The 26296-nt window shown below is 39.8% G+C and overlaps 1 protein-coding gene across 1 annotated transcript; it reads left to right on the top strand.

The window, feature by feature from the left end:
• The first annotated feature begins 216 nt into the window (after positions 1–216).
• LOC131952706 (organic cation transporter protein) lies at positions 217–26145 on the top strand. The gene is made up of 13 exons (XM_059315482.1): positions 217–316; positions 11700–11849; positions 18781–19000; positions 19728–19831; positions 20007–20161; positions 20664–20832; positions 21662–21949; positions 22271–22408; positions 22594–22682; positions 22807–22988; positions 23685–23836; positions 24201–24303; positions 24482–26145. The coding sequence occupies exons 2-12, from the start codon at positions 11707–11709 to the stop codon at positions 24286–24288; spliced, it is 1728 nt and encodes a 575-aa protein (XP_059171465.1). The 5' UTR covers positions 217–316; positions 11700–11706; the 3' UTR covers positions 24289–24303; positions 24482–26145.
• Positions 26146–26296: the final 151 nt, after the last annotated feature.

The raw sequence follows: 26296 nt of genomic DNA, 5'->3' as shown, positions 1-26296 counted from the left end.
TGACAATTGACAAAATGTTGAATGTAGTTAGTCAATAAAATTCTTGATCTAACATTATTAGGCCTATCATAATATCATAATGTTGCATAGTTTTTATTTGACTTTGACCTACTTACAATATCCGGGAAGTTGATAATCGAGAAACCTAGCTTTGGGAATTCCCGAACAAAATTTCCAAGTGGATTGGAGTTCATTTAAAAATACTGTGACACATCTCTATGTACTTTGGCTTAGTTTTTATTACAGACGGTATAAAACCGTATGCGGTGTAGAGGACTAGAGCAATACACACGACAATAAGCGATTTTCTTACAAGGTACGTTTGGTTTTAATATTTAACATATTTTTGTTATGTGTATAGGCCTAATTAATAGGTCTAGACATTTTTTTCCTACTTTTTAGTAGTTCTTAATTAGGAAATGTTAACAGAACCGATCTGAGCTAAATTTAACGTACATTTATTTGTCAAAGCTAGGCTTATTGGATATTTCATGATGTAATTTATTGTAAAATAAATGATCTGGGGCCCTACTTTCCATTTATGAGATCTTTAATCGATATTAATTTTTTTTTCTTCTAGTATAGGCGTTTGGTCAGAACAATAATGGGGAATATGTATGTCGATTCACAATACTATAAGGCTTAAGGGGGGAGTTGTGTTGCATTAGACGTTTTCTGTTGTAGTGGTGTTTATAGACTAGATATAATTGTGTTTATAGACTAGATATAGTTGTTTGGGGGATTAGGTGTAGTGGTGTTTGTGGGATTAGGTGTAGCAGTGTTTGGAGACTAGGTATTGTTTCTCTGTATTATTTCTATATTAATATCCAAATACACCTGTATAGGCTCCAGTAATGGTTTTACCACACCAACGTCCTATCACTACACCAACGTTCTATCACCACACCAACGTTCTATCACCACACCAACGTTCTATCACCACACCAACGTTCTATCACCACACCAACGTCCTATCACCACATCAACGTTCTATCACCACATTAACCTATCACCACACCAACGTCCTATCACCACACCAACGTCCTATCACCACACCAACGTCCTATCACCACACCAACGTCCTATCACCACATCAACCTATCACCACACCAACGTTCTATCACCACACCAACGTCCTATCACCACATCAACCACACCAACGTTCTATCACCACATCAACCACACCAACGTTCTATCACCACATCAACCTATCACCACACCAACGTCCTATCACCACATCAACGTTCTATCACCACATCAACCTATCACCACACCAACGTTCTATCACCACACCAACGTTCTATCACCACATCAACCACACCAACGTTCTATCACCACACCAACGTCCTATCACCACATCAACCTATCACCACATCAACCTATCACCACATCAACCTATCACCACACCAACGTTCTATCACCACATCAACCTATCACCACACCAACGTTCTATCACCACATCAACCACACCAACGTCCTATCACCACATCAACGTCCTATCACCACACCAACGTTCTATCACCACACCAACGTCCTATCACCACACCAACGTTCTATCACCACACCAACGTCCTATCACCACATCAACGTCCTATCACCACACCAACGTTCTATCACCACATCAACCACACCAACGTTCTATCACCACACCAACGTCCTATCACCACATCAACCTATCACCACATCAACCTATCACCACATCAACCTATCACCACACCAACGTTCTATCACCACATCAACCTATCACCACACCAACGTTCTATCACCACATCAACCACACCAACGTCCTATCACCACACCAACGTTCTATCACCACATCAACGTTCTATCACCACACCAACGTCCTATCACCACACCAACGTCCTATCACCACACCAACGTCCTATCACCACATCAACCACACCAACGTCCTATCACCACACCAACGTTCTATCACCACATCTATCACCACACCAACGTCCTATCACCACACCAACGTCCTAGCACCACACCAACGTTCTATCACCACATCTATCACCACACCAACGTCCTATCACCACACCAACGTTCTATCACCACACCAACGTCCTATCACCACACCAACGTCCTATCACCACACCAACGTTCTATCACCACACCAACGTCCTATCACCACACCAACGTCCTATCACCACACCAACGTCCTATCACCACACCAACGTCCTATCACCACACCAACGTCCTATCACCACACCAACGTTCTATCACCACACCAACGTCCTATCACCACACCAACGTCCTATCACCACACCAACGTTCTATCACCACACCAACGTCCTATCACCACACCAACGTTCTATCACCACACCAACGTCCTATCACCACACCAACGTCCTATCACCACACCAACGTTCTATCACCACACCAACGTTCTATCACCACATCAACGTTCTATCACCACATCAACGTTCTATCACCACATCAACCTATCACCACACCAACGTTCTATCACCACACCAACGTTCTATCACCACACCAACGTTCTATCACCACATCAACGTTCTATCACCACATCAACCAAACCAACGTTCTATCACCACACCAACGTCCTATCACCACACCAACGTCCTATCCCCACACCAACGTCCTATCACCACATCAACGTTCTATCACCACACCAACGTCCTATCACCACACCAACGTTCTATCACCACACCAACGTTCTATCACCACATCAACCAAACCAACGTTCTATCACCACACCAACGTTCTATCACCACATCAACCTATCACCACACCAACGTCCTATCACCACACCAACGTCCTATCACCACACCAACGTCCTATCACCACACCAACGTTCTATCACCACACCAACGTCCTATCACCACACCAACGTTCTATCACCACACCAACGTTCTATCACCACACCAACGTCCTATCACCACACCAACGTCCTATCACCACACCAACGTTCTATCACCACACCAACGTCCTATCACCACACCAACGTCCTATCACCACACCAACGTCCTATCACCACACCAACGTCCTATCACCACACCAACGTCCTATCACCACACCAACGTTCTATCACCACATCAACCTATCACCACACCAACGTCCTATCACCACATCAACGTTCTATCACCACACCAACGTCCTATCACCACACCTACGGCCCATTCACCACACCAACGTCCTATCACCACACCAACGTTCTATCACCACATCAACCACACCAACGTCCTATCACCACACCAACGTTCTATCACCACACCAACGTCCTATCACCACACCAACGTTCTATCACCACACCAACGTTCTATCACCACACCAACGTCCTATCACCACACCAACGTTCTATCACCACATCAACGTTCTATCACCACACCAACGTCCTATCACCACATCAACGTCCTATCACCACACCAACGTTCTATCACCACATCAACCAAACCAACGTTCTATCACCACACCAACGTCCTATCACCACACCAACGTTCTATCACCACACCAACGTCCTATCACCACATCAACGTCCTATCACCACACCAACGTTCTATCACCACATCAACCAAACCAACGTTCTATCACCACACCAACGTTCTATCACCACATCAACCTATCACCACACCAACGTCCTATCACCACATCAACGTTCTATCACCACACCAACGTCCTATCACCACACCAACGTTCTATCACCACATCAACGTTCTATCACCACATCAACGTTCTATCACCACATCAACGTTCTATCACCACATCAACGTTCTATCACCACATCAACGTTCTATCACCACACCAACGTTCTATCACCACATCAACGTTCTATCACCACATCAACGTTCTATCACCACACCAACGTCCTATCACCACATCAACGTCCTATCACCACATCAACGTCCTATCACCACATCTATCACCACACCAACGTCCTATCACCACATCTATCACCACATCAACGTCCTATCACCACATCTATCACCACACCAACGTCCTATCACCACACCAACGTTCTATCACCACACCAACGTTCTATCACCACACCAACGTCCTATCACCACACCAACGTTCTATCACCACACCAACGTCCTATCACCACACCAACGTCCTATCACCACATCAACGTCCTATCACCACACCAACGTCCTATCACCACATCAACCTATCACCACATCAACCTATCACCACATCAACGTTCTATCACCACACCAACGTCCTATCACCACACCAACGTCCTATCACCACACCAACGTCCTATCACCACACCAACGTTCTATCACCACACCAACGTCCTATCACCACACCAACGTCCTATCACCACATCAACGTTCTATCACCACACCAACGTCCTATCACCACACCAACGTCCTATCACCACACCAACGTCCTATCACCACACCAACGTTCTATCACCACATCAACCACACCAACGTTCTATCACCACACCAACGTTCTATCACCACATCAACCTATCACCACACCAACGTCCTATCACCACATCAACGTTCTATCACCACACCAACGTCCTATCACCACACCAACGTTCTATCACCACACCAACGTTCTATCACCACATCAACCAAACCAACGTTCTATCACCACACCAACGTTCTATCACCACATCAACCTATCACCACACCAACGTCCTATCACCACACCAACGTTCTATCACCACACCAACGTCCTATCACCACACCAACGTTCTATCACCACACCAACGTCCTATCACCACATCAACGTCCTATCACCACACCAACGTTCTATCACCACATCAACCAAACCAACGTTCTATCACCACACCAACGTTCTATCACCACATCAACCTATCACCACACCAACGTCCTATCACCACATCAACGTTCTATCACCACACCAACGTCCTATCACCACACCAACGTTCTATCACCACACCAAAGTTCTATCACCACATCAACCAAACCAACGTTCTATCACCACACCAACGTTCTATCACCACACCAACGGCCTATCACCACACCAACGTTCTATCACCACATCAACGTTCTATCACCACATCAACGTCCTATCACCACATCAACGTTCTATCACCACATCAACGTTCTATCACCACATCAACGTTCTATCACCACACCAACGTTCTATCACCACATCAACGTCCTATCACCACATCAACGTTCTATCACCACACCAACGTCCTATCACCACATCAACGTCCTATCACCACATCAACGTTCTATCACCACACCAACGTCCTATCACCACACCAACGTTCTATCACCACACCAACGTCCTATCACCACACCAACGTCCTATCACCACATCAACGTTCTATCACCACACCAATGTCCTATCACCACACCAACGTCCTATCACCACACCAACGTCCTATCACCACACCAACGTTCTATCACCACACCAACGTCCTATCACCACACCAACGTTCTATCACCACATCAACCACACCAACGTTCTATCACCACACCAACGTCCTATCACCACATCAACCACACCAACGTTCTATCACCACACCAACGTCCTATCACCACACCAACGTCCTATCACCACACCAACGTTCTATCACCACATCAACCTATCACCACACCAACGTTCTATCACCACACCAACGTCCTATCACCACATCAACCACACCAACGTTCTATCACCACACCAACGTCCTATCACCACATCAACCACACCAACGTTCTATCACCACACCAACGTCCTATCACCACATCAACGTCCTATCACCACATCAACGTCCTATCACCACATCAACGTTCTATCACCACACCAACGTCCTATCACCACATCAACCTATCACCACATCAACCTATCACCACATCAACGTTCTATCACCACACCAACGTCCTATCACCACATCAACGTTCTATCACCAATCCAACGTCCTATCACCACATCAACGTTCTATCACCACACCAACGTCCTATCACCACATCAACCTATCACCACATCAACCTATCACCACATCATCGTTCTATCACCACACCAACGTCCTATCACCACATCAACGTTCTATCACCACACCAACGTCCTATCACCACATCAACCTATCACCACATCAACCTATCACCACATCAACGTTCTATCACCACACCAACGTCCTATCACCACATCAACGTTCTATCACCACACCAACGTCCTATCACCACATCAACCTATCACCACATCAACCTATCACCACATCAACGTTCTATCACCACACCAACGTTCTATAACCACATCAACGTTCTATCACCACACCAACGTCCTATCACCACATCAACGTCCTATCACCACATCAACGTCCTATCACCACATCAACGTTCTATCACCACACCAACGTCCTATCACCACATCAACGTTCTATCACCACATCAACCTATCACCACACCAACGTTCTATCACCACACCAACGTTCTATCACCACACCAACGTCCTATCACCACATCAACCTATCACCACATCAACCTATCACCACATCAACCTATCACCACATCAACGTCCTATCACCACATCAACCTATCACCACACCAACGTTCTATCACCACATCAACGTCCTATCATCACACCAACGTTCTATCACCACATCAACGTTCTATCACCACACCAACGTCCTATCACCACACCAACGTTCTATTACCACACCAACGTCCTATCACCACACCAACGTCCTATCACCACACCAACGTCCTATCACCACACCAACGTCCTATCACCACATCAACGTTCTATCACCACACCAACGTTCTATCACCACATCAACGTTCTATCACCACACCAACGTTCTATCACCACATCAACCAAACCAACGTTCTATCACCACACCAACGTCCTATCACCACACCAACGTCCTATCACCACACCAACGTTCTATCACCACACCAACGTCCTATCACCACACCAACGTTCTATCACCACATCAACGTTCTATCACCACACCAACGTCCTATCACCACACCAACGTCCTATCACCACATAAACCTATCACCACACCAACGTTCTATCACCACATCAACGTCCTATCACCAGACCAACGTCCTATCACCACATCAACCTATCACCACACCAACGTTCTATCACCACATCAACCTATCACCACACCAACGTTCTATCACCACATCAACCTATCACCACACCAACGTCCTATCACCACATCAACCTATCACCACACCAACGTTCTATCACCACATCAACCTATCACCACACCAACGTTCTATCACCACATCAACCTATCACCACATCAACCTATCACCACACCAACGTCCTATCACCACACCAACGTTCTATCACCACATCAACGTTCTATCACCACACCAACGTCCTATCACCACATCAACCTATCACCACATCAACCTATCACCACACCAACGTTCTATCACCACATCAACGTCCTATCACCACACCAACGTTCTATCACCACATCAACCTATCACCACATCAACCTATCACCACACCAACGTTCTATCACCACACCAACGTTCTATCACCACATCAACCTATCACCACACCAACGTCCTATCACCACATCAACCTATCACCACACCAACGTTCTATCACCACATCAACCTATCACCACATCAACCTATCACCACACCAACGTCCTATCACCACACCAACGTTCTATCACCACATCAACGTCCTATCACCACACCAACGTCCTATCACCACATCAACCTATCACCACACCAACGTTCTATCACCACATCAACCTATCACCACACCAACGTTCTATCACCACATCAACCACACCAACGTCCTATCACCACATCAACGTTCTATCACAACACCAACGTCCTATCACCACACCAACGTCCTATCACAACACCAACGTTCTATCACCACATCAACGTCCTATCACCACACCAACGTCCTATAACCACATCAACGTTCTATCACCACATCAACCACACCAACGTCCTATCACCACACCAACGTTCTATCACCACACCAACGTTCTATCACCACACCAACGTTCTATCACCACACCAACGTCCTATCACCACATCAACCTATCACCACACCAACGTCCTATCACCACACCAACGTCCTATCACCACATCAACGTTCTATCACCACATCAACGTTCTATCACCACATCAACGTTCTATCACCACACCAACGTTCTATCACCACATCAACGTCCTATCACCACATCAACGTTCTATCACCACACCAACGTCCTATCACCACATCAACGTCCTATCACCACATCAACGTTCTATCACCACACCAACGTCCTATCACCACACCAACGTTCTATCACCACACCAACGTCCTATCACCACACCAACGTCCTATCACCACATCAACGTTCTATCACCACACCAACGTCCTATCACCACACCAACGTCCTATCACCACACCAACGTCCTATCACCACACCAACGTTCTATCACCACACCAACGTCCTATCACCACACCAACGTTCTATCACCACATCAACCACACCAACGTTCTATCACCACACCAACGTCCTATCACCACATCAACCACACCAACGTTCTATCACCACACCAACGTCCTATCACCACACCAACGTCCTATCACCACACCAACGTTCTATCACCACATCAACCTATCACCACACCAACGTTCTATCACCACACCAACGTCCTATCACCACATCAACCACACCAACGTTCTATCACCACACCAACGTCCTATCACCACATCAACCACACCAACGTTCTATCACCACACCAACGTCCTATCACCACATCAACGTCCTATCACCACATCAACGTCCTATCACCACATCAACGTTCTATCACCACACCAACGTCCTATCACCACATCAACCTATCACCACATCAACCTATCACCACATCAACGTTCTATCACCACACCAACGTCCTATCACCACATCAACGTTCTATCACCAATCCAACGTCCTATCACCACATCAACGTTCTATCACCACACCAACGTCCTATCACCACATCAACCTATCACCACATCAACCTATCACTACATCAACGTTCTATCACCACACCAACGTCCTATCACCACATCAACGTTCTATCACCACACCAACGTCCTATCACCACATCAACCTATCACCACATCAACCTATCACCACATCAACGTTCTATCACCACACCAACGTCCTATCACCACATCAACGTTCTATCACCACACCAACGTCCTATCACCACATCAACCTATCACCACATCAACCTATCACCACATCAACGTTCTATCACCACACCAACGTTCTATAACCACATCAACGTTCTATCACCACACCAACGTCCTATCACCACATCAACGTCCTATCACCACATCAACGTTCTATCACCACATCAACGTCCTATCACCACATCAACGTTCTATCACCACACCAACGTCCTATCACCACATCAACGTTCTATCACCACATCAACCTATCACCACACCAACGTTCTATCACCACACCAACGTTCTATCACCACACCAACGTCCTATCACCACATCAACCTATCACCACATCAACCTATCACCACATCAACCTATCACCACATCAACGTCCTATCACCACATCAACCTATCACCACACCAACGTTCTATCACCACATCAACGTCCTATCACCACACCAACGTTCTATCACCACATCAACGTTCTATCACCACACCAACGTCCTATCACCACACCAACGTTCTATTACCACACCAACGTCCTATCACCACACCAACGTCCTATCACCACACCAACGTCCTATCACCACACCAACGTCCTATCACCACATCAACGTTCTATCACCACACCAACGTTCTATCACCACATCAACGTTCTATCACCACACCAACGTTCTATCACCACATCAACCAAACCAACGTTTTATCACCACACCAACGTCCTATCACCACACCAACGTCCTATCACCACACCAACGTACTATCACCACACCAACGTCCTATCACCACACCAACGTTCTATCACCACATCAACGTTCTATCACCACACCAACGTCCTATCACCACACCAACGTCCTATCACCACATCAACCTATCACCACACCAACGTTCTATCACCACATCAACGTCCTATCACCAGACCAACGTCCTATCACCACATCAACCTATCACCACACCAACGTTCTATCACCACATCAACCTATCACCACACCAACGTTCTATCACCACATCAACCTATCACCACACCAACGTCCTATCACCACATCAACCTATCACCACACGAACGTTCTATCACCACATCAACCTATCACCACACCAACGTTCTATCACCACATCAACCTATCACCACATCAACCTATCACCACACCAACGTCCTATCACCACACCAACGTTCTATCACCACATCAACGTCCTATCACCACACCAACGTCCTATCACCACATCAACCTATCACCACATCAACCTATCACCACACCAACGTTCTATCACCACATCAACGTCCTATCACCACACCAACGTTCTATCACCACATCAACCTATCACCACATCAACCTATCACCACACCAACGTTCTATCACCACACCAACGTTCTATCACCACATCAACCTATCACCACACCAACGTCCTATCACCACATCAACCTATCACCACACCAACGTTCTATCACCACAACAACCTATCACCACATCAACCTATCACCACACCAACGTCCTATCACCACACCAACGTTCTATCACCACATCAACGTCCTATCACCACACCAACGTCCTATCACCACATCAACCTATCACCACACCAACGTTCTATCACCACATCAACCTATCACCACACCAACGTTCTATCACCACATCAACCACACCAACGTCCTATCACCACATCAACGTTCTATCACAACACCAACGTCCTATCACCACACCAACGTCCTATCACAACACCAACGTTCTATCACCACATCAACGTCCTATCACCACACCAACGTCCTATAACCACATCAACGTTCTATCACCACATCAACCACACCAACGTCCTATCACCACACCAACGTTCTATCACCACACCAACGTTCTATCACCACACCAACGTTCTATCACCACACCAACGTCCTATCACCACATCAACCTATCACCACACCAACGTCCTATCACCACACCAACGTCCTATCACCACACCAACGTCCTATCACCACACCAACGTTCTATCACCACATCAACGTCCTATCACCACACCAACGTCCTATCACCACATCAACGTTCTATCACCACATCAACCACACCAACGTCCTATCACCACACCAACGTTCTATCACCACACCAACGTCCTATCACCACACCAACGTCCTATCACCACACCAACGTCCTATCACCACACCAACGTCCTATCACCACACCAACGTTCTATCACCACATCAACGTCCTATCACCACACCAACGTCCTATCACCACATCAACGTTCTATCACCACATCAACCACACCAACGTCCTATCACCACACCAACGTCCTATCACCACATCAACCTATCACCACACCAACGTCCTATCACCACACGAACGTTCTATCACCACATCAACGTCCTATCACCACATCAACGTTCTATCACCACACCAACGTCCTATCACCACATCAACCTATCACCACACCAACGTCCTATCACCACATCAACGTTCTATCACCACACCAACGTCCTATCACCACATCAACCAAACCAACGTTCTATCACCACACCAACGTCCTATCACCACACCAACGTCCTATCACCACACCAACGTCCTATCACCACACCAACGTTCTATCACCACACCAACGTCCTATCACCACACCAACGTTCTATCACCCCACTGACAGAAGAGAATTGTTTTCAGATCGAAGATGAATTTTGACGATGTTCTACAGTACATTGGGGAGTTCGGGCTCTACCAGAAACGTGTTTACTTTCTGCTGTGTTTGTTCTGTATATTTCACGGGATGAGGATGGTAGTGATGGTCTTTACATTATACCAGCCAAAACACAGGTAAGATGGTAGTGATGGTCTTCACATTATACCAGACAAAACACAGGTAAGATGGTAGCGATGGTCTTCAGACTGTGCATAGGTATAGCTGCCACGCCCAATGAGCCAGCACCTAGATAAAAATTGGTCGTTTCACTTTACATCGAAACACCCCCATGCCTATACACGAATAGTTTCCAAGCGCCTAGGTGATTAAAAACACTTGAGTTAGCAAAGCAATTAAAATATCTTGGCCTAATGTCTCTTACGTCATTAAAAGTATGAGAGCGAAACATGTAGGCTAACTAGACCTAGATTGTTGCATCAGAAATACGGATCATATAGACATATAGGCTACATACAATTATTTTCTCATTTTATGGAATTATTTTAAAATTTATATTGCAAAAACATTTTAATTTAAATTTTTTAAATAGCTTAACATTGAACACACACACACACACATATATATATATATATATATATATATATATATATATATATATATATATATATATATATATATATATATATATATATATATATATATATATATATATATATATATATATATATATATATATATATATATATATATATAATATAAGCGGGCTGTGTCTGTCCTTCCTTCCGTCCGTCATCGCTATAGATTTTGGAACCATAAAAGTACATAAAACACACACACACACACATATATATATATATATATATATATATATATATATATATATATATATATATATATATATATATATATCTGTATATATATATATATAGGCCTATATATATATATATATGTATATATATATATATATATATCTATATATATATATATCTATAATATAAGCGGGCTGTGTCTGTCCTTCCTTCCTTCCTTCCGTCCGTCATCGCTATAGATTTTGGGACTATAAAAGTAAACTACGCACCATGCTGTGCTTTTCAGTGCACCGCAGTGTCTTATTATAAGTATTAGAGTAGGGTTTGTTTATATAGCGGCATAGAGCTATTTTATAATTTCCACTGTTTGTACAATTTTGCATAACGTAAAGAGAATATAAAATACACGCACATTGCTAAAACATATTAAAAGGATCAATGTCAAATATAGTTTTCGTTAATATTCCTAGAAAAAGTGGATACATTTTAATAACATAATAACTGTAGGTTAGAAAAATCAAATGAATTTAACTCTTTTCTAATTTTGACAAAGGAGGTAATTTAAAAATACATTAAACTCACGCTAATAAAAAATGTGAATGCAAATATATGTTCGTCATAGAAGGAATTAGTGTTGCAATAATATAATTAGCAAAATGTGAATGCAAATTATTCGGATGTGTAAGAGGAAATTATTGTTAGAAAATTATAATTAGCATGGATTGATAAAAGGCAATCTTTTATTTATTTTATTCACTGAATGTAGGCCCTACTGTTTATTACTTATAATTTTTAATCAACTATTCAGCACTATTATAGACGCGTCATCACGTTCATTAGGTGCGCAATGGTTTTAGTTATGAAACTCTATTGTAAATTTTTAAAATTTAAAGTACTGGAAAAAAAAATGCGTGAATGGATACAGTGAAATATTGTAGGTAAAACACAGATATTTAAAATACTGCCTATTATTTATACTGTTTACTAATTATTATTCTATCTTTCGGTTTGAGGACAAGCTAGGGGTTTTATAGGAGAGGCGTAGCGAGGGGAGGGCATATGTCCCCGGGTGCCGACCTTAGGGGGCGCCAAATTGGGTTGGAAAAAATTTGCGAGGGGGGGGGGGTGGAAATCGAAAGTTTTAGGGCGGGGGGGGGGGGGACAGGGGTGCAAATCGAAAGTTTGAGGGGGGTGCAAATCACCGGAAAGGGCGCGATTTGGCGCTACGGGCTAGACTGTGAGCAATATGCCTTTATGATTGCATTTAAATTGTGTTTATGTTATGAGTGTTGTGTTTGTTTTTTCGTTTTTTTTTTTTGTTTTTTTTTTGCGTTCGTTTATGTTGTGTTTAGTTTTGTTCTGTTCCCAAGTTGGTACATTTAAAAAAGATTTACCGTGGCGGAGCACGGGATGCAGCTAGTCTATAATATAACGCTGCTGGTAGTGTGTCAGTCCTTCCTTCCTTCCTTCCGTCATCGCTATAGATTTTGGAACCATAAAAGTAAACATTCGCACCATGCTGTGCTTTTCAGTGCACCGCAGTGTCTTATTATAAGTATTAGAGTAGGGTTTGTTTATATAGCGGCATAGAGCTATTTTATAATTGCCACGGTTTTTACTCTTTCGCATAACGTCAAGAAAATATTAAATACACGCAAACTGCTAAAACGTATTAAAAAGATTAATGTCAAATATCATTTTCGTTTATGTTCCTAGAAAAAGTGGATACATTTTAATAACATAATAACAGTACGGTAGAAAAATCAAATTAATTTAACTCTTTTCTAATTTTGACAAAGGAGGTAATTTAAAAATACATTTAAACTCACGCTAATAAAAAATGTGAATGCAAATATACGTTCGTCATAGAAGGAATTAGTGTTGCAATAATATAATTAGCAAAATGTTAATGCAAATTATTCGGATGTGTAAGAGGAAATTATTGTTAGAAAATTATAATTAGCATGGATTGATAAAAGGCAATCTTTTATTTATTTTATTCACTGAATGTAGGCCCTACTGTTTATTACTTATAATTTTTAATCAACTATTCAGCACTATTATAGACGCGTCATCACGTTCATTAGGTGCGCAATGGTTTTAGTTATGAAACTCTATTGTAAATTTTTAAAATTTAAAGTACTGGAAAAAAATGCGTGAATCGATAAAGTGAAATATTGTATATATTATAGATACTGCCTATTATTTATACTGTTTTCTAATTATTATTCTATCTTTCGGGTTTTATAGGAGAGGCGTAGCGAGGGGGGGGGGGCATATGTCCCCGGGTGCCGACCTTGGGGGGCGCCAAAGTGGGTTGTAAAAAATTTGCGAGGGGGGGGGGGTGGTGGAAATCGAAGGTTTTAGGGCGGGGGGGGGGGGGGGACAGGGGTGCAAATCGAAAGTTTGAGGGGGGTGCAAATCACCGGAAAGGGCGCGATTTGGCGCTACGGGCTAGACTGTGAGCAATATGCCTTTATGATTGCATTTAAATTGTGTTTATGTTATGAGTGTTGTGTTTGTTTTTTCGTTGTTTTTTTTGTTTTTTTTTTTGTTTTTTTTTTGCGTTCGTTTGTATTGTGTTTAGTTTTGTTCTGTTGGTACATTTAAAAAAGATTTACCGTGGCGGAGCACGGGATGCAGCTAGTCTATAATATAACGCTGCTGGTAGTGTGTCAGTCCTTCCTTCCTTCCTTCCTTCCTTCCTTCCTTCCTTCCTTCCGTCATCGCTATAGATTTTGGAACCATAAAAGTAAACATTCGCACCATGCTGTGCTTTTCAGTGCACCGCAGTGTCTTATTATAAGTATTAGAGTAGGGTTTGTTTATATAGCGGCATAGAGCTATTTTATAATTTCCACTGTTTGTACAATTTTGCATAACGTAAAGAGAATATTAAATACACGCACATTGCTAAAACATATTAAAAGGATCAATGTCAAATATCGTTTTCGTTAATATTCCTAGAAAAAGTGGATACATTTTAATAACATAATAACAGTACGGTAGAAAAATCAAATTAATTTAACTCTTTTTTTCTAATTTTGACAAAGGAGGTAATTTAAAAATACATTAAACTCTCGCTAATAAAAAATGTGAATGCAAATATACGTTCGTCATAGAAGAAATTAGTGTTGCAATAATATAATTAGCAAAATGTGAATGCAAAGTATTCGGATGTGTAAGAGGAAATTATTGTTAGAAAATTATAATTAGCATGGATTGATAAAAGGCAATCTTTTATTTATTTTATTCACTGAATGTAGGCCCTACTGTTTATTACTTATAATTTTTAATCAACTATTCAGCACTATTATAGACGCGTCATCACTTTCATTAGGTGCGCAATGGTTTTAGTTATGAAACTCTTTTGTAAATTTTTAAAATTTAAAGTACTGGGAAAAAAATGCGTGAATGGATAAAGTGAAATAGTGTAGGTAAAATACGGTATTTTAAATACTGCCTATTATTTATACTGTTTTCTAATTATTATTCTATCTTTCGGGTTTTATAGGAGAGGCGTAGCGAGGGGGGGGGGCATATGTCCCCGGGTGCCGACCTTAAGGGGCGCCAAAGTGGGTTGGAAAAAATTTGCGAGGGGGGGGGGGTGGAAATCGAAAGTTTTAGGGCGGGGGGGTGGAAGGGGTGCAAATCGAAAGTTTGAGGGGGTTGCAAATCACCGGAAAGGGCGCGATTTGGCGCTACGGGCTAGACTGTGAGCAATTTGCCTTTATGATTGCATTTAAATTGTGTTTATGGTATGAGTGTTGTGTTTGTTTTTTCGTTGTTTTTTTTTGCGTTCGTTTGTGTTGTGTTTAGTTTTGTTCTGTTCCCAAGTTGGTACATTTAAAAAAGATTTACCGTGGCGGAGCACGGGATGCAGCTAGTCTATAATATAAGCGGGCTGTGTCTGTCCTTCCTTCCGTCCGTCATCGCTATAGATTTTGGGACTATAAAAGTAAACTACGCACCATGCTGTGCTTTTCAGTGCACCGCAGTGTCTTATTATGAGTAATAGAGTAGGGTTTGTTTATATAACGACATAGAGCTATTTTATAATTTCCACTGTTTGTACAATTTTGCATAATGTCCAGAGAATATTAAATACACGCACATTGCTAAAACATATTAAAAGGATCAATGTTAAATATCGTTTTCGTTAATATTCCCAGAAAAAGTGGATACATATTAATAACATAATAACAGTACGGTAGAAAAATCTAATTAAACTGCTTAGTAATTTTGCCAATGGAGGTAATTCAAAGATAAATTGAACTCACGCTAAAAATGTGAATGCAAAAATCTGCAAGACGGAATAATTGTTGGAATAATATAATTAGCAAAATGTGAATGCAAATTATGCTGACGTGTAAGAGTACATTATTGTTGGAATATTATTATTAGCATTGATTGATAAAAGGCTATCTTTTATTTATTTTATTCACTGAATGTACTGTTTACTAATTATAATTTTTAATCAACTATTCTCCATTACTATATTAAGTCATCACGTTCATTAGGTGCGCAATGGTTTTAGTCATGAAACTTTATTGTAAATTTTTAAAAGTACTGAAAAAAATGCATGAATTTATAAAGTGCAATATGGTCGGTAAAACACGGATATTCTAAATACTGCCTTTAATTTAATTGCGGAAAAGCTAGGGGTTTTATAACAGAGGCGTAGCAAGAGGGGGGGGGGGAGGGTGGAAATCGAAGTTTGAGGGAGGTGGGAGGGTGTAAATCGAAATTTTCCGCCGGCGATCGGAAAGGGCGCGATTTGGCGCTACGGGATAGACTGTGAGCAATATGCCTTTATGATTACATTTAAATTGAGTTTATGTTGAGTGTTGTGTTTGTTTTTTCGTTTTTGTTTTTTTCTTTGCGTTCGTTTGTGTTGTATTTAGTTTTGTTCTGTTCCCAACTTGGTACATTTAAAAAAGATTTACCGTGTGTTGTGGTTGTGGTTGTGTTGTGGTTGTGTTGTGGTTGTGTTGTGGTTGTGTTGTGGTTGTGTTGTGGTTGTAATGTGGTTGTAATGTGGTTGTGTTGTGGTTGTGTTTTGTTTGTGTTTGTGTTGTGTTTTTGTTTGTTTTGTTCTGTTCCAAAGTTGGTATATTTTAAAAAGATTTACCGTGGCGGAGCACGGGATGCAGCTAGTCTATAATATAAGCGGGCTGTGTCTGTCCTTCCTTCCGTCCGTCATCGCTATAGATTTTGGAACCATAAAAGTAAACATCGCACCAATTAGTGCTTTGCAGTGCATCGCATTGTCTTATTATAAGTATTGGAGTAGGGTCTGTTTATATAACGACATAGAGCTATTTTATAATTTCCACTGTTTGTACAATTTTGCATAACGTAAAGAGAATATTAAATACACGCACATTGCTAAAACATATTAAAAGGATCAATGTCAAATATTGTTTTCGTTAATATTCCTAGAAAAAGTGGATACATTTTTATAACATAATAACTGTAGGTTAGAAAAATCTAATTAAACTGTTTAGTAATTTTGCCAAGGGAGGTATTTTAAAAATAAATTGAACTCACGCTAAAAATGTGAATGCAGAATCTGCAAGAAGGAATAATTGTTGGAATAATATAATTAGCAAAATGTGAATGCAAATTATGCAGACGTGTAAGAGTACATTATTTTTGGAATATTATAATTAGCATTGATTGATAAAAGGCTATTTTTTATTTATTTTATTCACTGAATGTAATGTTTACTACTTATAATTTTTAATCAACTATTAAGCACTATTATAGACGCGTCATCACGTTCATTTGGTGCGAAATGGTTTTAGTTATGAAACTCTATTGTAAATTTTTAAAATTTAAAGTACTGGGAAAAAAATGCGTGAATTGATAAAGTGATATAATATGGTAGGTAAAACACGGATATTTTAAATACTGCTGGGGGTTTTATAGGAGAGGCGTAGAGAGAGGGGGGGGGGGAACATATGTCCCCGGTTGCCGACCTAAGGGGGCGCCAAAGTGGGTTGAAAAAAATGTGCGGGGTTGGGGGTGGTGGAAATCGGAAGTTTGAGGGCGGTGGGAGGGTGCAAATCGAAAGTTTGAGGGGGGATTTTATGTTATGAGTGTTGTGTTTGTTTTTTCTTTCGTGTTTTTTTTTTCGTTCGTTTGTGTTGTGTTTAGTTTTGTTCTGTTCCCCAGTTGGTACATTTAAAAAAGATTTACCGTGGCGGAGCACGGGATGCAGCTAGTATATATATATATACGTATCTGCTTTATTATGTATTTAGATATCTAAAAGTTCCTAACTTTTGAACAGGTGTGCTATTCCTGGCTATTTGAACGACACGTTTGATGTGACGTCACTAGAGCACCTAATGGCGGTCAACAGTTCCATTCCCTCTGGTGACTCGTGCCACATATACCAACCTGGCAACTACACATACGACGCTGACAACCGGCCAATCAACGCCAGCCTCGAGAAGTGCACGCGCTGGGTCTACGACGAGTCCGTGTTTGTGTCAACGGTGACTGGCCAGGTACTAGAGCCACTTGTGCAACCCATTTAAAACTGATTTTATCCCTTAGATCAGAGATTCTGCTGCTTAAAATCATTGTACTTCCATGCAGCGGAGTAGCTAGCAATTCATAGATATGATATTATGTTTATAGAAAGCAGGACCTATTCGAGGGAGGGGCATTTTCCAGACTAGCCTCAGGTTGTTATCTATATCCATCAATATTTCAATCCAGAGCCTCATATTATACACACACACACACACAAACACACACACACATATATATATATATATATATATATATATATATATATATATATATATATATATATATATATATATGTGTGTGTGTGTTTATGTGTCTGTATATTCACATGTTTTAACTTCACATGTTGCAATAAAAACGCATATACCAGCTTTCTATAGAATTTGTATGTGAAAATGAATTTCAATTATGCATGTCTCCCACAGAGTTTCTTCCAGGCATCTGGAAAAAAATTTACCGCCGCCCCCCCCCCCCCCCCCCGAACGAAATGAAATTTATATAATTTATATAGAAAATATATACTTTTAACAGTGTCCGCCCCCCTGAAGAAAGTCTACCGCCCCCCCCCCCCCGAAAATTTCAAGTGCCCCCCCCCCCCTCCCCGGAAGAAATAAGTCTGGAAGAAACACTGGTCTCCCATGAACTACAACGAACCTCCACTCATGTCAATATTACCGTTGTTTTTATCTCATTATTCCTCAGCTGGATCTGGTTTGTGATGATTCCACCAAAAGATCTCACGCAGCCATGGTGTTTTACGGCGGATTTCTGATCGGCACTTTTCTTTTGGGAACAATCTCAGATTAGTAAGATAACTCGATACTCGTTATTAGCCTTCATTATCGGTACCGCCATCAATGAGCTGGTAGTGCCGACAATCGAAGGGGAAAACCCTTTAAATGTTGGGGGAAAGTTAGCTAATCCTTATGTTTGAATTAATGGTTTTAATTAATGAGAATGTAAATATCTGACTGATTTCAGTTTTGGCCGGAAGATCTGCTTGTATCTCTCTCTTACTCTGGTGGTAATATTCGGCACCGGCCTCGTTTTCACCAAAAGTTTTATAGCCTTTACAGTGGTCAACTTTTTTCTGGGGGCAGCAGTCCCTGGCATGTTCCCGTCTGCTTTCGTTATCGGTAAGTTTCTTTTTTTAAAACGTTACAAACTAGCGAACGCTTGTTATTTGAGAATTAGATGTCGTAAGTAAATATAGAATCTAGATCTAGATCTAATTCATTATTTTAAAATGATGCATTTGATTATTAATATTAAGTTTATTTTAAAATAATATTAATTAAATAACTTGTTCGTGATTTAAAAAAACAACGAAAAACAAAATAATTTTTGAATCATTAAAAATACCTAGATCTAGATCTAGATCTAGGTGTCTAGATCTAGACTAGATCTAGATTAGTAGATCTAGATCTAGATCTAGTTCATAATCATAGTTTTGTTAAAATTTACCAACTAAGAGTAAATAAAAGAAAATAGTCTAGGTCTAGATAATACTATTAAGATATTTTTGCTTTAAAAAAAATACTAGGATATTATTATATTTATATGATGCATGATATGCATACAAGCAAAACTCATTACGGAATCCTAAACAAACATGTCTAAACATGATGTTTTGTCCAGGCATTGAACTGGTTGCACCAGCTAAAAGGACCTACACCGCCTCCATCATCCAGCTATTCTTCTCCACTGGGGTTGTCATCTTATCCGGGTTGGCCTTTCTGATCAGAGACTGGCATTATCTCCTGGTTGCCATTACAGCTCCCCTCGTTCTCTTCTACCTCATGTGGTGGTAAGTTGATGTTTCATAAACATTATGTTTATCTGATAAAAGGGGTCGGCATGGTCGAGTCGGTAAAGCTCATGGTTGCTAAACCGAAAAGTCTCGAGTTCGAACCCTCAGGCAGATGAGGCTCGTTAGCTGGGGACAGCCACTCTTCTATGAGAGACAACTCCAAAATCAAACAACTGCTGCCTTGTAGTTTGTTCTTGGTTGAACAAAGGCTATGGAAGCAAATCCAAAAAAAAAGCAGGCTGAAATCGGAGTCAATGGCCTCAATGGCGCATAACCAGTTGACACGTAACGCTTAATTGTGTTGGAGGCATGGTCGAGTCGGCAAAAAACTCATGGTTGATAAATTCGAACAAAGTCTGGAGTTCAAACCCACTGGCAGATAAATCTCGATCCCCTTCAACACTAATAATTAAGAACGAAGAAGAAGAAAGAATATCTGATAAAAGCTTTTTTTTTTTTTGCTATAAGTAGTATAAGTCATAAGTATAAGAGGTACAAAAATACATCATGTAGTCTAAATTTTATTTTGGCGTATTTCGGTTAGGATGACAGTATAATTCATTTAATTGTAACACACATTTAAATGTAACACATATATATATATATATATATATATATATATATATATATATATATATATATATATATATATATATATATATATATATATATATATATATATATATATATATATATATATATATATATATATATATATATATATATATATAAGAATGTGCTGACTATAGTTATTTACCATAAATATTTGTATAAGTACATATAAGTACATCTATACATATTTTACACTTGGAATTTTTGTTATTAGCCTAATCCCAGAATCCCCCAGATGGCAGATCCAAAAAGGACGCTATGAGAAAGCACGCCAGACGGTGCTTCAAGCAGCCAAAGTAAACAAAAAGGAAGTTCCCAGCGAGATTTTAGATGCCGTCATGCCAGTTGACGAGGATGAGGAGAGTATAGCCTTGTATGACCTGGAGAAGAATGAGAGAGAAAGAGAGAAGAAGGCAGCAGAAGTCAAAGAAAAAGGTCGACTGATTGATGTTTTCAAAAGTCCTGTGTTGTTTGTTAGGACAAGCATTATCTTTTTTAACTGGTAAGTTGCTTTTTTTACAATTAATTTAGTCTAACTAGTTTCGTAGTGAGGGATGAAGAATTCTATAATTAATTACTCTTAAATCACTTACCACTAAAATAGCCTACCATTGGCCTGCTGCATATTAAATATCCATATCATTTTGTTTCTGTTTTGCCTACAATTTATCTAAAACAGTTCATGGAATTTTAAATTACTGTTTATTTTTTTAAAAAACTTGATCTTCATATTATTTTTTTGTGTTTTTCTTTGAAATATTGTGTACATAAATTTTTAATGTTACATTGGACAAACAAATACTTAGTTGAAATAACATTTCAGGTTTGTGATCAGCATGACATTCTATGGATTAAATTTTAACATTGGAAATCTTGTGGGTGCTTCCATGTTCCTCAACTTCTTTATATCAGGACTTGTAGAGTTCCCAGCTTATCTTTTACCAATGTTCACAGTAGACAGGTGGGTTATTGCCCTTGTGTTGACAAAATTAGAAGAAAATTATTAGAATTAATTCTATTTACGCATTTACAAAAAATTTTTTTTATAAATCTAATGAATTTTTTAAACAAAAGTACCAGTTGTACTAAGAGGAAATATTTAGGCCTATGCTACACATTAATCTTGATAAATAAATCTCTCATCAGATTTGGCAGAAAAGCTGTACATTTTGGCATGTTGATATCAAGTGGTGTTGCTTGCTTAGGCTGTGTTTTTTCAATCATATTTGCATCTGGTAAGTTTTACCACAAATTCACCAAACATCAAGTGCTATGAAACATAAGTTTATCATTTTATGTAAATAACATCACAAGATGTAGTTAACCAATTCTCTTGATAAACCCAAATTTCCTCTGCAGACTACCCTTGGATAACAATAACCTTGGCCATGATTGGAAAGTTTGGAGCTTCCGGAGCCTTCTCCACTGTGTACATGTACTCCTCCGAGATCTTCCCCACCGTCATTAGAAACTCTGCCCTGGGGATGAGCTCCAGCTGGGGTAGAGTGGGTGCCATGTTTGCTCCCTATGTTGCTGCCATGGTAACGATACACATATTTTATATTTTTTCATGAGTTTTTGTGAATATATTTGTCTGTCCTCAATTAATTTTCATACAATGTTTTAACAAACCACAATTTGATAGTTACATTTTTAAAACTCAATTTTTCAAAGTTTTCATAGAAACAATATCTTAATTAAGACATTATAAATCGTATTCTTAAAGAAACTGGAGCTTGAGGCCTATGGTACCCCTACTATGTTCTGTTATACAAGTACACAACTGATCAATCCTTTAAATAATAATATCACTAAATTTATAAATGAATTAGACAGGTTACAAAATCATGCTTTAGTTATTGCATATACAACTGAGGTTAATAACTGTAGCAAAAGGCTCTAAATATCCAGTCTGGGCAAGGATGTGAGCAGTGTTTCTTCCAGACTTTTTTCTCCGGGGGGGGGGGGGCACTTAAAATTTTCGGGGGACGGTTAGACTTTCTTCGGGGGTGGACACTGCTAAAAGTATATATGTTCTATATAAATTATATAAATTTCATTTCGTTCGGGGGGGGGCAAAAAATTTTCAGGGGCCCCCCTAAAGAGATGCCTGGAAGAAACTCTGGATGTGAGACCAGGGTGACAGTCTAATAATTGATGATATTTATGATGATATTGATGATGACAGATACTAAAAGTTATCAGCAGTCTAAAGTAAAATTTCAAACATTTTTCAGGGAGCAAAGGCAGAAGGGGAGCTGGGCAGAAGTGTCCCCCTGCTGGTCTGTGGGTGTCTGGTCATCTGCGCTGGCATGCTGTCCTGCTTCCTCCCTGAGACGTGGGGGAGGAAACTTCCAGAGACCGTCAATGACGCCAAGAATTTCACAAAGTAGGCCACCTTAATGTTAGCTTTTGTTATAAGTAGGCTGTGTTGATGCTAGCTTTCTATTAACTTCAGAATAAATTATCTCTAAAATACACAATAATTGAGTTAAAATGTCCATGAGCTTTCCAAATTTTTTTTTAAAGTAGAGTTCCTCTTAAGACGGTGCAATCTATTGGGTAGATGTTTCTTGACCTCTGCATAGCTGTCTTTACCTGAGTCTCCTCAGCTCTGATGAGTACCTGGCTCCAAATCTAATAATCATTTACCTATAGAATCTGCAGGTTTGAAAGGGGGCATAGCTAATGATTATCTTATGTTTACACCTGAAATATTGTAGTAATAAAGTATATAACCACTATTTTCACAGAATTGTTAAGGAAAATAGTTTGTTGACCAAGGTCAATACAGATACTGACAATTCAGAAACAAGCTTGGCTATAGAGAACTGCTGTTAAATCCAATGTTTACAGGTATTAATTTATAGTTTTCTTACATTGCATAAACAAAAGTTATCTTAACTGGCAATATTTTTATATTTTTTTAAAGGTAGTTTGTATGTTTATGAATTAATATAGCAATACTTTTTTTTAACAAAAAAAAATATGATTTGTATGTTTATGAAATAATTGAGCAATATTTATTACCTAGGATGATCCACACTTTCAATATAACAGATCTGATGAAAGGGGCATAACTGTGAACAGGTTGGACCAAGACAAGATTAGTCTATAATATAAGTGGCAACACAAGACAGTTTGCTTCAGTCAACTTCTCTTAAATAATGACTTCAGCTTCTTAGTAATCTCCCATAATGAAGAATACTTTAGTAGTACATTAATCTGACTTTGTATATGTTAGTCTATTGGACCATTGCCAAGCAGCAATGCACGTAACTGCTAAACTAAAAGTACAAATACTGGATTTGAGTCAGCTTTGATGGTTATCTTTCTTGAGTTAGGGAAAGTAAAACCAGCTGGGCAAAGAACTGACCACACTATTTCTTCATATAACTTTGAGACATTGATTTGTAGTGCATCAATTAAGAGATGTCATGGCCGAATGATAGAGTGTATGAGTGCTAGACTGAAAGCCTTAAGTTCAGATACCCTGACTAGACTTCACAGGATGTCCACCCAGCTCTCTTAGCTAGGCCAACTTGACCTGTTACAAAAGTAAAGGTGGCTGAGCATAGTGCTGACCACACTATCCCTTCATATACTGAGGTCACAATTGAACTCTACTTAACCTACCCCATGGACCGTGAGGTTTAAACGAGTACTTGACTTACATTAATCTGATTAAAGCAGCCCATTAATGTGCCATAGCTAAGATGACCTTTAAAGATTTTTATCAAGAATGATTAAGTACAGATTAATCTGCCATTTTGAAAATGGACTTGCTGTACTTTTTTATACCTTCTTAAATATGAGTTAGTAGTTCACTACTATAGAATTGCTTGAGCATTATATTAACCAATCATAATGAAGTAGTAGCTCATTCATTGAGAGTGCTTTTTGCAATACTGAAATCTATCATATTAAAAAATACTCAGGGATTTGAGATAGATCTATATGTTTTATGCAAATCCTAAAATTGTAAGAAATTATTCATGATAAATGAAAGGGTATTAGCTATAAAATACTTGATATTTTGATTTGAGCTTCTTTATTATTGATATTAATTATTCATTATAGTATCTGCTTCATGTCATGTGTAAATATGGATCTAGTGACTTGGTGTAGAGAGAGATAGGCAAAATATGATGATGGCATTAAATTGTAGATTCACTATGTAGCCTAATATATTGAGTGATGAAATATGTGGGCTTAGTACGAGATTTGTTTTTGTTTTTAATCACCCCATTCCATTTTAAAAGTAGCCAATATTGTTAAAAATGTAGAATCTATCATTTTTATGTTCACACAAAAACCCAGGATTAAATTGATATGATTATACAGCATGCAGGTTTTGCCAAAGCTGTTGTTTGCTCATGAGGAAAAATTCACTGTTTACCTTGGAATTTCATGACATTTTACTAAAAAATGAATGAGCTTATTATAAAAATTTATTTTTTAAAACTGTAAATGACTTTTTATGTTATAACATATAGTTACTATAGTACCTCATGTGTGAAATTTAAGGTTGATATTTCGTGTCTTTGCTATTTATCTAGATCTGTTTGAGTTTAGTGTAAAGATGGTGTGAGTTCTGTTTAGGTTCACTTGTCTTAAATGTTGGACAGGGTAAATGATCTCACTCTACAATACATTGTGTAATGTTATTTATTTCCTAATTAAAGATATTTCATGATTTGATTTGCAATCTTTTTTGTGTACAATGGTGTGAGAATGGGGTTTTGTAAATGGTAAGGGGTTCAGTTTTCAGGTGTTATACTCATGAAGTCACTTAGACAATACAATATAGGCTAGTTATAATCTAGACTAGGGAAGAGTTTAGATAGAA

The sequence above is a fragment of the Physella acuta genome, unplaced genomic scaffold (genome assembly GCF_028476545.2).
Source record: "Physella acuta isolate Inbredline_101_S28 unplaced genomic scaffold, ASM2847654v3 ptg000889l, whole genome shotgun sequence".
In the NCBI taxonomy this organism is placed as follows: domain Eukaryota; kingdom Metazoa; phylum Mollusca; class Gastropoda; family Physidae; genus Physella; species Physella acuta.
This window is presented reverse-complemented; position numbering and strand designations above follow the sequence as displayed.